Source organism: Carlito syrichta, unplaced genomic scaffold (genome assembly GCF_000164805.1).
Source record: "Carlito syrichta isolate Samal-C Ts95f unplaced genomic scaffold, Tarsius_syrichta-2.0.1 Scaffold288230, whole genome shotgun sequence".
NCBI classification, from domain to species: Eukaryota; Metazoa; Chordata; class Mammalia; order Primates; family Tarsiidae; genus Carlito; species Carlito syrichta.
Genome location: NW_007232326.1, coordinates 233,173 through 247,573, shown reverse-complemented (window position 1 = coordinate 247,573; position 14,401 = coordinate 233,173). Strand labels below are relative to the sequence as shown.

Sequence of the window (14,401 nt, the reverse complement as noted above, 5' to 3'; positions counted from 1 at the left end):
TCAGTTGGCAAAAGAAACTCAAGGGAGACATATTCCTTCTTTATAAATTCAGTCTTACTTCCCTTCATTAAAAAAAAAAAATTCAATGGCATTAACACCAGCAAACATTTGGCCCATATCCTAGCATACATGCCAAGGCATCAGGCTGCGGCTATCCTGTTATTCTATAAATGAAATATAAGTATGACCACTATATGGCCCTCCACTTATTCTACAGTTAATTTTCCTTGGTATATTACAGCTATAAACAAAAGGAGGCAAAGAAAGACTACTTCTATAAAAGTGATCGCTGAATCCTAGATATTGCTGCCTCGGCCATCATTAGCTATAAATGAATTGCCCAAAATGTTAAGAGTACAGAAGAAATCAATTGATAGATACCAGGTATTTTCTTTAAAAAAAAAAATCCTGCTGACTCTAAGTCATATATGATTTCAAGTAATAAACTAAATAGGGAGGTAAAAGGTCAGATAAGAGGGCAAGGGTCACCCAAAGGGTGCTGCTTCTTTAAATGGAATAAGCAGAAAGAAATTAATTTAATTCAATTAGTTTATCCAGAAACCTGGGCATGGAATATATAAAATGATATGAGGGGAAATTTACTGCCTTGAGACTTTTCCATTTGTGTGTGTTGGTGAGGCTGCTGCTTCCTTTTTCCTTGGTGCATTTTGCTTTTGCATACCTCTTTTGTGTGGTCCAGCTTCTGCCCAGTTGGCTTTTTCTGTTGCCAGGGATAGCAACTGGCAGCTCTGGCTCTCACTAGGTGAGCTCTCTTCACATTCAGCCAGACCACTCAGTCTGGGACTACTGCCTGTGTGACACACTGCCTGTGTGACACCTACTTTACTTTCCTGAAGTGAGGTCTAGGACCACCTGTGTCAGAATCATCTGGTGTTCCTGTCAAACATTCAGATCTCTGGGTCCTGCCCCAGTCCTAGGAGATCTGAACTAGGAACAGTGGCCAGGAGTCGCTGTTTTAATAAGCACGCCATGAGTGCTTCTTATCAAACTGACATTTGAGAACCAGTGAATTGATACATGCTATACAACATAGTATATGCTATTAAATCCTTAATTTAATAAATGCCTGAGATTTCAGGCACCAGTTTTACATATCAAACCCTGCATCTGGAATGCCAATTCAGATATACAGTCATATAAGCTACATAAAAGGAAAAGCAATACCACAATAGCCAGTAAGAAGGAGAGGAAGAAGCTGCAAAAAAAAAAAAAAAAAACAGAATGTTGATCTTAAACCAGTTATCATACTTTCCTCTGTTCCTAATAAAATAAGCATTATGAGAATAAAAGGAATTATTTAAAGTAGCTCATTTAAGACTCTGAGAAGAGAAAACATTGATATTTCCTGATTAAGTAATCAGCCAATGCTGACTTCCTGAGTGCCAAATAAAATAGCTCTCTCTAGCCAGCCTTCTTAAACCTCTAGCATTTGACAGTGCTGATCACTTCCTTTATGAACTGGCTCTCTCTCTTGGCTTCTGTGACAGATTCTTTTGCTGTTTACCTTCCTCTGACCGCTTATTTCCTTGCATGTTCCATCCTTTTTATACCTTACTCCATCCTTAAAAGGGGATATACCCACAAAGACCCGCTCTTGGCCTTCTGCTCTGGGCACTCTGTGAACCAACCCTTGGTAACTTCACTGCCATGACTTTACTCAAATTCCATGCTGAATACCCCTGGTTTTTCTAGCCCACTGTTCTAGAAATGACCAAGGATATAAGAGGCAAATAATAGAAGAAAACACACAAATGATCAAAATAGAAGAAAAGATGCTAAATTCTACCAAAGCTTAAACAACGGAAGTTAAAACACAGCCCTTTTTGATGATCAATTTGACAATACTGGTAAAGACTGTTTATGCAGGAGCACAGTATTCAGACAGTCACATTCCCATATGGTATTGGAGGGAGTGTAAATTAAACTATCTTTTTTAGGAACACATTGATTGCTCTATCAAAAATGTAAGTATATAAAGCTAGTTATTACATTTCTAAACACTTATCCAACAGAGATTCTTAATGAGACTAATGATATAAGTATACAAAGACTATGTACATACAAGTTAATCACAGAACTGCTTTTAATAGTAAAAAACTAGACATATTCTAAATGTTTACCTAGAGAGGATTATTTAATAAGGGCAGATCCATATAGTGGAATAGTATGCAGTGAGGTAAATACTATCAATGAAAGTATTACTGTTACAGGAGACTGGCAAGTTGTAGAACCATGTGAGTATGTGTGTGTGTGTGTGTGTGTGTGTGCGTGTGTGTGTGTGCATATACACACACATACATATATCTGTGTGTGTATCTGTACATATTATAATCCTATTTCTGCTAAAGAAAACATAAATCCATATCGATCTATATTTGCATATAAGGCTACATAGGAAAGACTATATTTCACAGAGGGATTTTCATCTAAAATGGAGGGAAAAGATACTCTCTCAGTTTAAGACATATGCTTCTCTGGACTGGATTAAAAAATGTGGTACAAATACACAATGGAATATTACGCAGCCATAAAGAAGGACAAGCATATGAACTTTGCAGCAACTTGGATGAGTCTCTCGTACTCAGTGATCTATCACAGAAACAAAGAACAGAGTACCATATGGTCTCACTCATAAGTAAACCTTGAACAATTATCATAATACTATAAGAAAGAGATTGGCAATAGTGGGAAACTGCCAGGGGAGAGGATTAGGGAGATTGGCAGTTGAGGGAAACTACGAGGGGAGGGAGGGGCACACCTCATCAACAAGGGTACCTGTATACCTAACCCTGAATTGTACCCCACATCTTTAAAATAATTTTTTTAAAAAGGCATATGTTTCTGTTTTATTTGGATTTTTTTTTTTTTTTACAATAAGCCTATACTAATTTAATAGTAGTTAAATAACACTCAGATAAATAAGACAAAACATAAAGTAATCATATCGCCCCAAAGAGCCTTCCAGGACTTTCCACTGCTGTGGTATAATGGCCCAACTCTTTAGCATGATATACATGCCAATAAGACAATATCAGTCCTGCCCAACTCTTCAGTCTCCGTAAGTGCTTCTCCTACATGACATTCAAGTCATATCACATTACACATTGTCACAGTGCAGTTTTCTGAACACGCCAGGATATACCAAACTTCTCTGTTTTCGCAAAGACTTCTCCTTTTGCTTATAATTCTCCTCCTAGTTTTCCCTGCCTATTATATACCCATTCACCTCAAACCCCCTCCACATGCAGAAACAATTTTAGGAGAAATAACAATACATGTTAAACAGACAATCAAGTGCCTACCAGTAATTATTTGGAAGCTTTCAGTGCCTCCCATATGTCAGGCATGCTGTTGGATGCTTTAATGCATCATGTGATTTAACCATTAAATGATTTATAATTATTCCTATTTTACAGATGTGGAAATTATCTCAATAAAGTTAAGGAACTGCCCAAAGTTTTACTGACTGGTAAATGTGATAGCCAGGATCTGAATTCAAGTCTGCTTAACTTCAAAGCCATGATCCATTATTCTGAGAAGGGAGACTGAGGCCAAGAGCAGAGTTAATGGACAGGCCTCGAAAAAATGACTGGATACAAGACAGGCAAATTAGTAACCCATGGAACCAGGGGGAACAAATATGGTGAGGGAAAAAGAAAAAAAGTTGTTTCTGGGGAAGTTTGATCATTCCAGGTTACAATGTTCCTTTAACATCAGGCAGAGTTGAGACAGGAGGCAATATGAAGAAACTGTAGACTCTTTGTGTAGCTTAAAAAATCAAAAGCAATGTGTTGGGAAAGTTAGTCTGGCAGCCCTGGGAAGCACAAACTGCAGTGGGGGGAAACAAAGGCAGAGAGAACAGTTAGGAGCTAATGCAAAAACCAATGGCCTCGGCTTGGGTGCCTTCTGTAATCCCAGCACTTTGGGAGGCATAGGTGAGAGGATTGCCTGAGCCCAAGGGTTCAAGACTAGCTTGGGCAACTTTCTCTACAATAAATAAAAAATGTCGGGTATGGTGGTACATGACTGTACTTCCAGCTACTTGGAAGGCTGAGGTGGAAGGACTGCCTGAGCCCGGTAGGTTGAGGCTGCAGCGGTGGTGAGGATGCTACCACACTTCAGCCTGGGTGACAAATTGAGACTCCGACTCAAAACGAACAAACAAACCACCCCCCTCAAGAAAAAAACACCCAATGGTCTCATGTATTTTGGACCCAGACTAGGTTAGTAGCTTCAGAAAAAGGGATGAAAAAGCAAATCTTACAGGCATTACAAAAGATTCTAATGCTAACAATTAGAGGGTAGACTAGCAATGAAGGGAAGAATGGAAAGCAAAGAGTGAAGATTGAGTCTAAGGTTTCTCTTCTGAGGGACACAAAGAATGCCAGCAATCCTGACACAGATGGGACCGTAAGTGAGGGGAGCTCATCTGCAGAGTAGATGTGTTAAACAATGGTGCACACAAAGAAAGAAGCTGCTGTTGACAGAGGCCACTTCTGATGCCTACGGACTGACAGTTCTCATTTTTGGAGTGATATCCTTATGGCCATAACTTATTTATAGTCATTCTTAACATGCCAACAGCATGACACTTAGATCACTTGTGTAAATGGTAAAAGAAAACTTCTTTAGAAATGTGCTAACTCCTTGCTTAGCTAACATAAAGCACTAAGACATGGTTTTAAGGATGCCATGTAGAATTCATCTCACAGTTTGAGTTACACCATGTAAGCCTTACTAAAATTATTCAGTTCCTTCACCAAACCCCCTGGGTCTATTCATCACTCCCCCTCAAAAGGATTTTCTTCCCATGAGGCTAGTCACTGAGGAAAGAAGTTATCTGTTTACCTCCTTTTGCCCTGGATTTCAGGCTCAAGTCTTTTTTTTTTAAATAAACAAAACCACTCTTTCCCTAATCTTTCTCCACTCTCTCTCTCTCTCTCTTTTTTTTTCGGAGTTGGAGTCACTCTCAAAAGCCTCTCTGTCTCTTCTGTTCATCTGACTCAATAATATCATTTACCTCTTTCTGTTTTCAAAGAGTACCTAGTTTAACCTTATCATTCACGCACATATTGTCTCTTTATTCTAATCCAAGAAGACAAGAAGAAACCAGGTCCTCTTCAAATTGCAGAATAACCCAGAACATACCTTCCAAACAGGGTTAGTCCAGAATAAACTATATCAAAGTTTAGCTATAAGATGGAATAATAATGCTTTATGTAAATTATAGGATGACTGTAGTAAACACATCACATAATTATGGCAATAAAATCTGGTATGGTGTACTAGAACTAGGTAAAAAAGATCTGAGGCAGGGATGGTGGCTCACACTTATAATCCTAGCACTTTGAGGAGCTGAGGCAGGAGAATTGCTTGAGCCCAGGAGCTTGATACCAGCCTAGTCAACATAGCCATACCTTGTTACTACAAAAAAAAAAAAAAAAAAAAATCAAAAACTTAGCCAGGTATGGTGGTACACGCCTGTAGTCCCAGCTACTCTAGAAACTGAGATAGAAGGATCACCTCAGGCCCAGGAGGTCAAGGCTGCAGTGAGCCATGATCGTGCCACTGCACTCTAGCCTGAGTGACAGGGTGAGAAACAACTCAAAAAAAAAAAAAAATCTGGTTCCAAAGCTACTTTCAAAAAAGCGGTCCATATTCTCACACACCTGGGACTGCACCAGAAGAAAATACAGAAACACAGAGGTGAGCTGGCAGTCTCAGTCCCACTGTGGGTTGACACCACTCCTAGCAGTGCAATTCTTCTTGTTACAGTACTCAAGTCACAGAACTCATTATCCTCCTGCATTTTTAGAGTACAGTAGGTGTACTCTACACACTAAAGACAAAGAAATAAGCAGGATAAACACTATACTTTGCAAATGAAAGGGAGATGACTTTTAGTGCTTATTACTAAACTATACTTATTATGCAGTACTATTTACAAATCTGTGTAAATAGAATTCAGAAATTTGAAGTCCTACTTGGATTGAAGAGAGAAAAAATACTAAAAGAATATCCGTAGTTTCAGATTATTCCTTTCAATGCAGTAAATAAAATTAGCTTTCTGTTTAACTATAAAAAGTTTCTAGTATTTAATTATAACAGGAAAACAAAGTACCTGTGAGTTTGATTTTAGATAGTCGAGCCAAAATTCCTGGCAAATCATCCACATGCAGCTTCATCTCTTTCCACTGCTTTTCCTCTTTTGTCTCTTTTCCCATCTCTATTGAGTCTTCCACAATTGAGGCAGACTCTAGTTCTATTAATTCCTTTTCATTTGGTTTTCTGGACAAAGATAGGCTGGGCGGTGAAAGAGGTCTCATCTCATATATATCTGGCTTAACTTGACCTGAAGATGTTTTTTCAAGGAAAGGAGCTGCCACTGGTTCAGGCTTCGGTTTTGCTTGCTGGTTGAGGCTTTCATTCAGGTGTGTGACATACTAAACAACAACAGCAAAAAGCACATGTTACTAATAAAACTAAGGCTCTTAAGTGGATGTTTAGCAACATCTTCCGTAAGTCTAGCTTTTATGGTACTTAAAAGCTTTTCCCACAACTTTAATATTAGTTAATTCAACATGCATTTATAGAGTATTTGTTACATGGAACACATTATATTAAGAGATATGGAAAACAAAATTAATGTCTCAGCAATGGTTTTCAAATTTTGAGGTATAGAAAAGTCTACGACTAAGTTTCTTGAAAGAAAGATAAATTTACTTCTTATTCAACTCCTTCAGAATTTATCCTGGAGGTTTAACATTCCAAATACAATGAAAAAGTTTTCTGTAATCAAGTGCCCAAGTCAGCCTACTGACTTTTCATGGTCTTAAGCAAAAAGTGCAGAGAAAGGCTCAGTGGTAGGGCATAATCCAGGGCTAAATGATGTTACAGTGCTATGGTCTGGGGAAATAACATAGGTTTTAGAATCGGATAGTCTCTACTACTTAACAGCAAAAAATTAATAACTACTACTACTAACATTTGTGAGGTACCTCATAGTTTATATGTCTCATTTAATCCTCTCAACAGTTGTTAAAGCAGCTGGATCTTTATTAGCCCTTTGCACTCAGAGACATCTCGCAGATACCAGCAGCAACTCGACCACACTTTTTAATGAAATAGTGAAAAATGAATCACTTCATATTAAACAGTATAGCATTGGAACCAATTATTTTGTTGTAATGATATTTGGCTTAAATGGAATTTTGGCCATTGAGAAACTTATCTGTGACCAAAAAAATCAAAATTTTATATCTTACATTTTCTAACATATGGTAACATGTGAAACAGTCACTGACATGCACTGCAGGTTCATTGATACATGCTGTGCGATAGTAATTTGTTTAACATCTTCCACCTGATGTTTTATTTTATTTATTGTACAGTCTGTTGTTTGAAAATGATGTGAATTAATTTATTGTACAGTCTGTTGTTTGAAAATGATGTGAAAGGATGCACTTATGATTCCTGAAAACCACTTTTCAACTGATTGACCATATCTCAGTATACATTCCATCTCTTTATTTGCTTTTTCATGCAATTTGAATAGAAAACTTCAAGGGAACATATATTTTTGAAAAATCTATGCTTGCATAAGTTTGTCCTGTATAATTGCCAGCAATCTCTTTATGTCCCTTGAGAGGTGACATCTGAGAGGTTTGCTAGATTTACAATGTCCCCTCAGAGGGAACATCTAAGTGCAAAGGGCTAGTATATCTCGCTTTAATTTACAGATAAGGAAATCAAGCCTCAGAAATAAACCAACATAACTGAGAGCCAATAACTAGATATAAGTAGCCCTGGCCATAGAGCCACCCATGCTGATAACAGTTAAGTACCTTTTCCACTAGTCACAAAGACTTGAAATTACATATACTAGTCTTAGACAAGAATTACAAACTCATGAACAAATTAAGAATTTTATTTACATGAAAATGGCATTATACATATTTGAATTTCTCTTAAACATTCAACATCTTTGACCCTCAACTTTTAAAAAGCCTGAAAAATTTCTAGAAATTTAAATATCTTATCAACATGTCAAGTTTTATTAAAATTTAACTTTTAGTTCTAAGTTAAAGAAAAGATAAGAAGTATGTAAAGCAGAACTTTAGATTATGAATTTGCTGTTCTTTCATGCTGGCACTATACTCATTAGTTTTCAGTTATCATTTTGCCATTCTATGACCCTTATCTATTTGAGAAAATGGCAAATGCCCTCGCTGGTAATTAAGAGTAAGCTACTATGTTGCCCAAAATATCACGCAGTTAGCCTACAGTCCTACAAAGATTGAAATATACTATCAATGCCCACTATAGAATGCCTAGCAAATTACAAAAAAAAAAAAACCCCTCAATTTATTTGAATTTACTCAGAAGTGTAAGTGTTAAAAAGACTTTTAAATACTCTGATTTAAGAACATAAGAGGGTCACATCGTTAAAGCAGTTATTTTTGTATTACTGATGTATTCACAGAACTTCAGAAAATTTTAAAAGATATATCATAGCAGTTCACCTTTTCTCAATTTTAGCCTAGTCCAAATATGCCAGAAGTTTTCAATCTTTTTCTAAACTTAATCAATAGGTTGAAGATCATATTTTTTAACCTCAAATGCCAGAATCATTCTGGTTTCAGTTAAGAATAATCAAAACAAGAGATTAAAGTTTTGGATAAACTTAAGAGGACACTAAATAAAAGTCTCTTTCAAGCAGTATTTTTTAAAACTTTTATTGTAATAGGAATTTCTGAAATTCCCTCATACAGAGAAAAGTAAAGGCGGCAGAAAACAACAGAATAAGGATAGTCTTCTAAACATACCATGCGTTTGAGGAAGTTAAAGTGCTGAAATGTAATCCATTGCTTATTGACATTCCTGAAAAGATGCATGAACTTGTGAGGCGATTCCTGTATCACTCTTCTTTCAAAATACCAGACACATCCTCCTACCCAACCTATAATATAGAAAGAAGGGGAAGAAATGTTAAAATGATTAATGCTTTTCACCAAAGGACAGTTGCCACCCGGAAGCAAAGCCAGGCAACAAGTTAAGTGCTACATTGTGTGATGGGTCACAGCTTTGAAATTACTTAATCCAGATTTGTGAATAAATGCAACTTATCAGCCCTATTCATTATTTAAGTAGAAGCCCTAGAGAAAATTATCATTTCAGGATCATTATGTTTTATTATATTGAATGCTTAAAATGACCACACTCCAGATCTTTTTAAGAAGAAAATATAAAACAATCAGTACACTTTTATAAAAGTTAAAAATGAAAAGCACAATTTTACTCAATAAATGACAAAAACTTGAAATGTATCTATTTCAGGTTAATATTTCACCTATGTAGGGTGTGACAACAAGGTGTAGAAAATAGTTCTCAATAAAGTATGAGTATAAGGTTTTTGGCTTTTAATCATTCTACTAAAACTTCTCTCAAATAACAGCAAATCCAATGCTTCTGTCTCAGGTCTCATCTTATTCAAGCCTTCAACAATCTGCACAACACAACAAATTCTCCCATGGTGTCCATGATTATTATTATTTTTTTAGTTGGAGTCTCACCGTTGCCCAGGCTGGGGTGCCGTACAACACTCACAACCACTGCAGTCTCGACCTGCTGGGCTCAGGCGATCCTTCCACTTCAGCCTTCCAAGTAGCTGGAACTACAGGTGTGTGCTACCACACCCGGCTAATTTTTTGATTTATTGTAGAGATGAGCTCTCACCAAGTTGCCCAGGCTGTTCTTGAACCTGTGGGCTAAGGCAATCCCTTCACCTTGACCTCCCAAAGTGTTGGGATTACAGGCTTGAGCCACTGCGCCTGGCAGTGTCCATGATTATAAAGGCTCTTGGTTCTCTGCACTCTACTTCTCAGATTCCTATGGCGTCTCCTCTTGCTGTGCATGCCACTTTAAGACAGTCATGTCCCCACTTTCTGAAGACTAAATATGGTCCCTAAGTGAATACAATTATAGGAAAACTTCTAGTCTTCGTCTCATTTCTAGAGTCATTATGTCTATTTCCATCTACTCTCTTGGTATCTCCACATGGATGGGTTATACAATGTCTTCTGTTTTTTTTTAGATTAGAAAATATAGTTTATTTAGAAAACAAACTAGAGAGAGAGAGAGAGAGAGAGAGAGGAGATTCACCTCCCCAAGGTAGGGGAAGGGGCCAAAGCTTAAGAAAATATGGCCTGGCCACAGCTCAAATAGCACATGGCCACACCATAGCTTAGCAAGGCAATGGCTGCACAATGTTTTTTAAAACACTTTATTCTCAACTTATCTCTGTTACCTATTGCATATAAAACCATTGCCTATTTGAGACTTCAGGAACATCTGGAATGTACCCTGTATTACCCAACAACCATCAAGTCCAGTGAACTATGAAATATAAGTCAAATTCGTCCACTTGCTACCATTTCTACTGATACAGACCCTTATCACCTTACATGTGGATTATGGTAATAGTAGGATTCAAGCCAGTCATCCTGCCTTCGGCAATTTCCTTTCCTTTCCAATCCATGTTCTATAAAGATAATGGTTTTCTTCCTGCATCTCAGAATACACATTACTCATCCAAATATGTACACACAACTAACCAAAGCAATATTGTCTCATGAACCCACCCACATTTCAAAATTTGTTCATCTTTGTTTCCTTGCTTGCACTCCACTCTCTGCCCACCAAATATGCAAAGTTTCTTTTGGCTAGTCTATATTACTTTATACCATGTTTTATGGCAGGGGTCCCCAATAAAAAGTCTGTGACCTGATAGGAACCAGACCACACAGTAGGAGATGAGCTGCCAGAGAGAGGAGCTCCTCCTCCTGTCAGATCAGCAGTAGCATTAGATTCTCATAGGAGCAGGAACCTTACTGTGAACTGTACATGTGAGGGATCTAGGTTGTTTGCTTCTTATGAGAGTCTAATGTCCTTGTTCAAAGAAAAAATTCTCTTCCATGAAACCGGTTCCTGATGCCAAAAAGGTTAGGAACTGCTGCTATGGCACTCCTTAAAGCAAACAGTTTCTATTTGTTTCCACCATAGTATATTATAGTTCTTTGATGACAGGGACTCTCCTTTACTCACCACCTTTGTTACAACTGCTAGCAGAATGTTTTCATATAATAAGGAAATAATGTTTGATGACTGGATAGCCCACACAGTTCCACACAGTTCATCTGGGCTGTCAGAAGGAGAACTACGACTGCTCCTTGGAATACATGGCAATTATCTTAGACTGGAGATAAATCACTTATTCACTGAAATCATATTCTCAAACCTCAGTTAATTATTGCATCCTTATTTTCCACAAACATGAAAATATGTTTGCCTTGGAACCACCTTGGAACACCTCTCAAGATCTTTAAGAAGGTCAAACTGAGATTTTACAGAATGGTAGTAAGAAGAAGAAAAAACCAACAGCAGGAGACAACACTTGTAAATGATGAAAACACTTGTAAATGACTTATATTTCAGAGTTCACTGGACTTGATGGTTTAGTCAAAGCATGTCTCATTTCTATGAATCAGTGCCTAGAAACTGAAAGACATTCCAGCCCTATTTAAACAAATGTAAGTTTGAAGACAACCTGGGCTTACAACAGATACGTTTAAAGTCTGGAAACATATGACCATATCCACTATTCACCATCAACAGTGGCTCATGATTATAGGGCTTTTAAAATTATATGAGGTAAAAAGTAGCTAAAAGGACCTGAAATTTTAAATGTCTATAAAATATTTTGAACTTTTAGAAGGAAAATCAGACATGATACCATCAGATCTCTAAAACATTCCCAATTTATATTATCTGCCACCCTGTCCTGCCATGCTGCTTCTCCATCAAGCTCTCTTAGTGGGTCTCCCAAGTGGATCATAGGAAGTCCTACAGACCACTTACTAGCAGACATTTTGGCAATTATGTTCACAGCTTCTGGAAGTAAGCTGTCTATTAATTCATTCCATATCACCACTGCAAAGACTGATTCAGCCATAAACCATGTGTGCCATATGCAGCCCATCCACTAGAACCAGGGAATTCAGGGCAATCAAGTAGAATTGTCCTGTAGCTGAAAATACAGAACGGAAAGACAGAAAAACAGCTAAACTAAGGGATGCATATTGGATACATACAAATCAGATAATTAAATCAGATACAAATCAGATAATTAACGCACTAAGAAAAAAAGAGTCCTCTGAGAATGAGTGCCTAGGATCAGGATCAAAGAACATTCACAGTCAGGGATGGCAAAATTCAAAAAGAATCATAGACTTAAAAAAAAATTCATAATGGAAAATTGCAGTCATGTAATAGTAGAAGAGTACCATGAGCCCCCATTACTTATCCTCCAGCTTCACCAATTACCAAACCCTGGCCAAACGTGTATCTATACTCCCTCCCCCAGTCCTCCCCACATTATGAACCAGGAGCGACCTTCATGATCATCTCGTTCAATTATTTCCTTTTATAGATGAGTAAACACATTCCAGGCAAGTCAAATGATTTGCCCTAAGATCACACAGACCAGAATAGATCCATTAAATAACATTACTAGAAAGAATGAAGAAAGGAACTTCATGGATTCATAGTGGTCGGCATTGCCAGACAGCACAGAGAGCTTGTAAATGGTAGGTAAGGCCTGAAAAATGTTTCTGGGATATGATCAAAATGCAGTCCCTGGCTTCTCTCTGATCTCTAATATGGATCACCAGCAACACATTCCCCACATAACCATTAGTTATCACCCTAAAATACTGGGGGCAAAACAATTCCCAACGTCCTCTTTAATATCTTCATCAGGACAAAATTCACTCATTCACAGCTACTGACAGCCAACAATATGCTCTAAGCACTGTTCTGGGCATTGAGGATACATAGGTGAAACAGATATATATTATACCTGCCTCCATAAAGTTTATATTCTAACTGGGAGAAACAGATAACAACCCGGTATAAACAATTATGGACTATGGTAATCATAAAAAAAAAAAAGGAATGAGATGATAAAGGTGTTCAGGGTAGGCCCTTCTGAAAAGGTGACATCTGAGCTGAGACCTTACCAAGAGCCAAGAAAGAGTATTCCAGCTTCAACATACATTTGTCACACAGGTTCTTCCAGTGGGAGGATTATATGAGGCATCACCCTGGCGGTATAAAGCCAAAAGTCTGTGGAGGACTATGGCCCACAGTATGCAGCTGTCATCATGTCATTATTGTTATCATCATGAGCCTTTATAATGGAGCAAGGCCTCTGAGTGGGAGCAAAGTACCTCCGTTGTCATTACAAGCCAGTGGCTAGGAAGTGAGGCTCTGACAAACCAAGAGGCATATGGAGCCCTAAGGTTCTACTCTGTCCTCTCCTCCGGCTTCCACTACCTGAAAACCGAAAGCAGCACCACACGCTTCTCCTCCAGGGAAGCCGGATGAAGGAGGCCATGTGGATCACCGGGTCCACGGTGCAAGAGTGGACTCAAGTTCCGTGGTATCTTCACTCCAGGCTACTCCAAAGGTCATTTCCCCTTGCACCGGTGACTAACCGACCTCGCCAAGGGCTCCCAAGGTTGTAGCCAGCCGGAACCCATGGCTTCGCACGTGGCAAAAAGAGAAAAATTTCCCCCAAGGTCACGACCGAGGCAGGTACAATACCTGACAGGAGGCGTGAGGAGAGAGTGTGCGGGGATGCGGCCATAATGTACGAATCTGGCTACCTCCCGGGATCCCCGTGTCCTCTCTCCTCACCGGCTGCAGGGCGCCGCCATCTTCTTTCCGGGCCTCCTGTGGGAGTAGAGACGCTTCCGGGCCATCACTTCCGGTGGGAGGGCCTTGGGAAGGAAGCGTTGTGGCTGGCAGTGATCCGGACGGGATTGGGACGGGAATGCCGGCCTCAAGGGTCTGAGGCCTGAGGTGCATTCCGGATGCGCGAGAAATACGGTGTAGCTACGTCCTTTTGGAGAAACCGCGCGCAGTCGGCGGACCGGCGCTTGCAGCTCTTAGGAGTTGACAGCGTCCTCCCGCCCGCTCCGATTCTCAGGTGACCCGGTGCGATGGGCACAGCTTGGCCGCGGACTCCTCGCCGGCGATTTAAAGTTAGGGTTAGGATATTTCCTAGAGACTGGAGCGCCACGAGGCAGTGGTTCTTGTTGCGGTGTCTCCACCTCCCTGTCTGATCACTCGCAGCTTTGCCATATTCTTATCAAATGAGGGCCCGAATGAACTCGAGGTTACTTGTCCCTGAGCCACACCAAGGGACTCAATCATCAGAATATCTCCAGATGAAGAAGGTGCGTGTAGTGGTTAAGATTTTGGACTCTGGACTGAGATCTGTGTTCTAGTCCTGGCCTTGTGACCTTGTATGAGCAAATTA

At 39.1% G+C, this 14,401-nt stretch overlaps 1 protein-coding gene across 1 annotated transcript in view; it reads right to left on the bottom strand.

Annotated features, from left to right (window-relative positions):
- LOC103255538 (protoheme IX farnesyltransferase, mitochondrial-like) overlaps positions 1-13,839 on the bottom strand; it is a gene marked incomplete at its 3' end in the record, with an annotated part of 35,505 nt that extends 21,666 nt beyond the window's left edge. The window contains exons 1-3 of the mRNA XM_008053520.1: positions 13,684-13,839; positions 8,847-8,980; positions 6,143-6,464 (exon numbers count right to left, since the gene is read on the bottom strand). Of these exons, the coding sequence (XP_008051711.1) occupies positions 6,143-6,464; positions 8,847-8,980; positions 13,684-13,726 (499 nt within the window). The remainder of the gene's footprint in view (positions 1-6,142; positions 6,465-8,846; positions 8,981-13,683) is intronic.
- Positions 13,840-14,401: the final 562 nt, after the last annotated feature.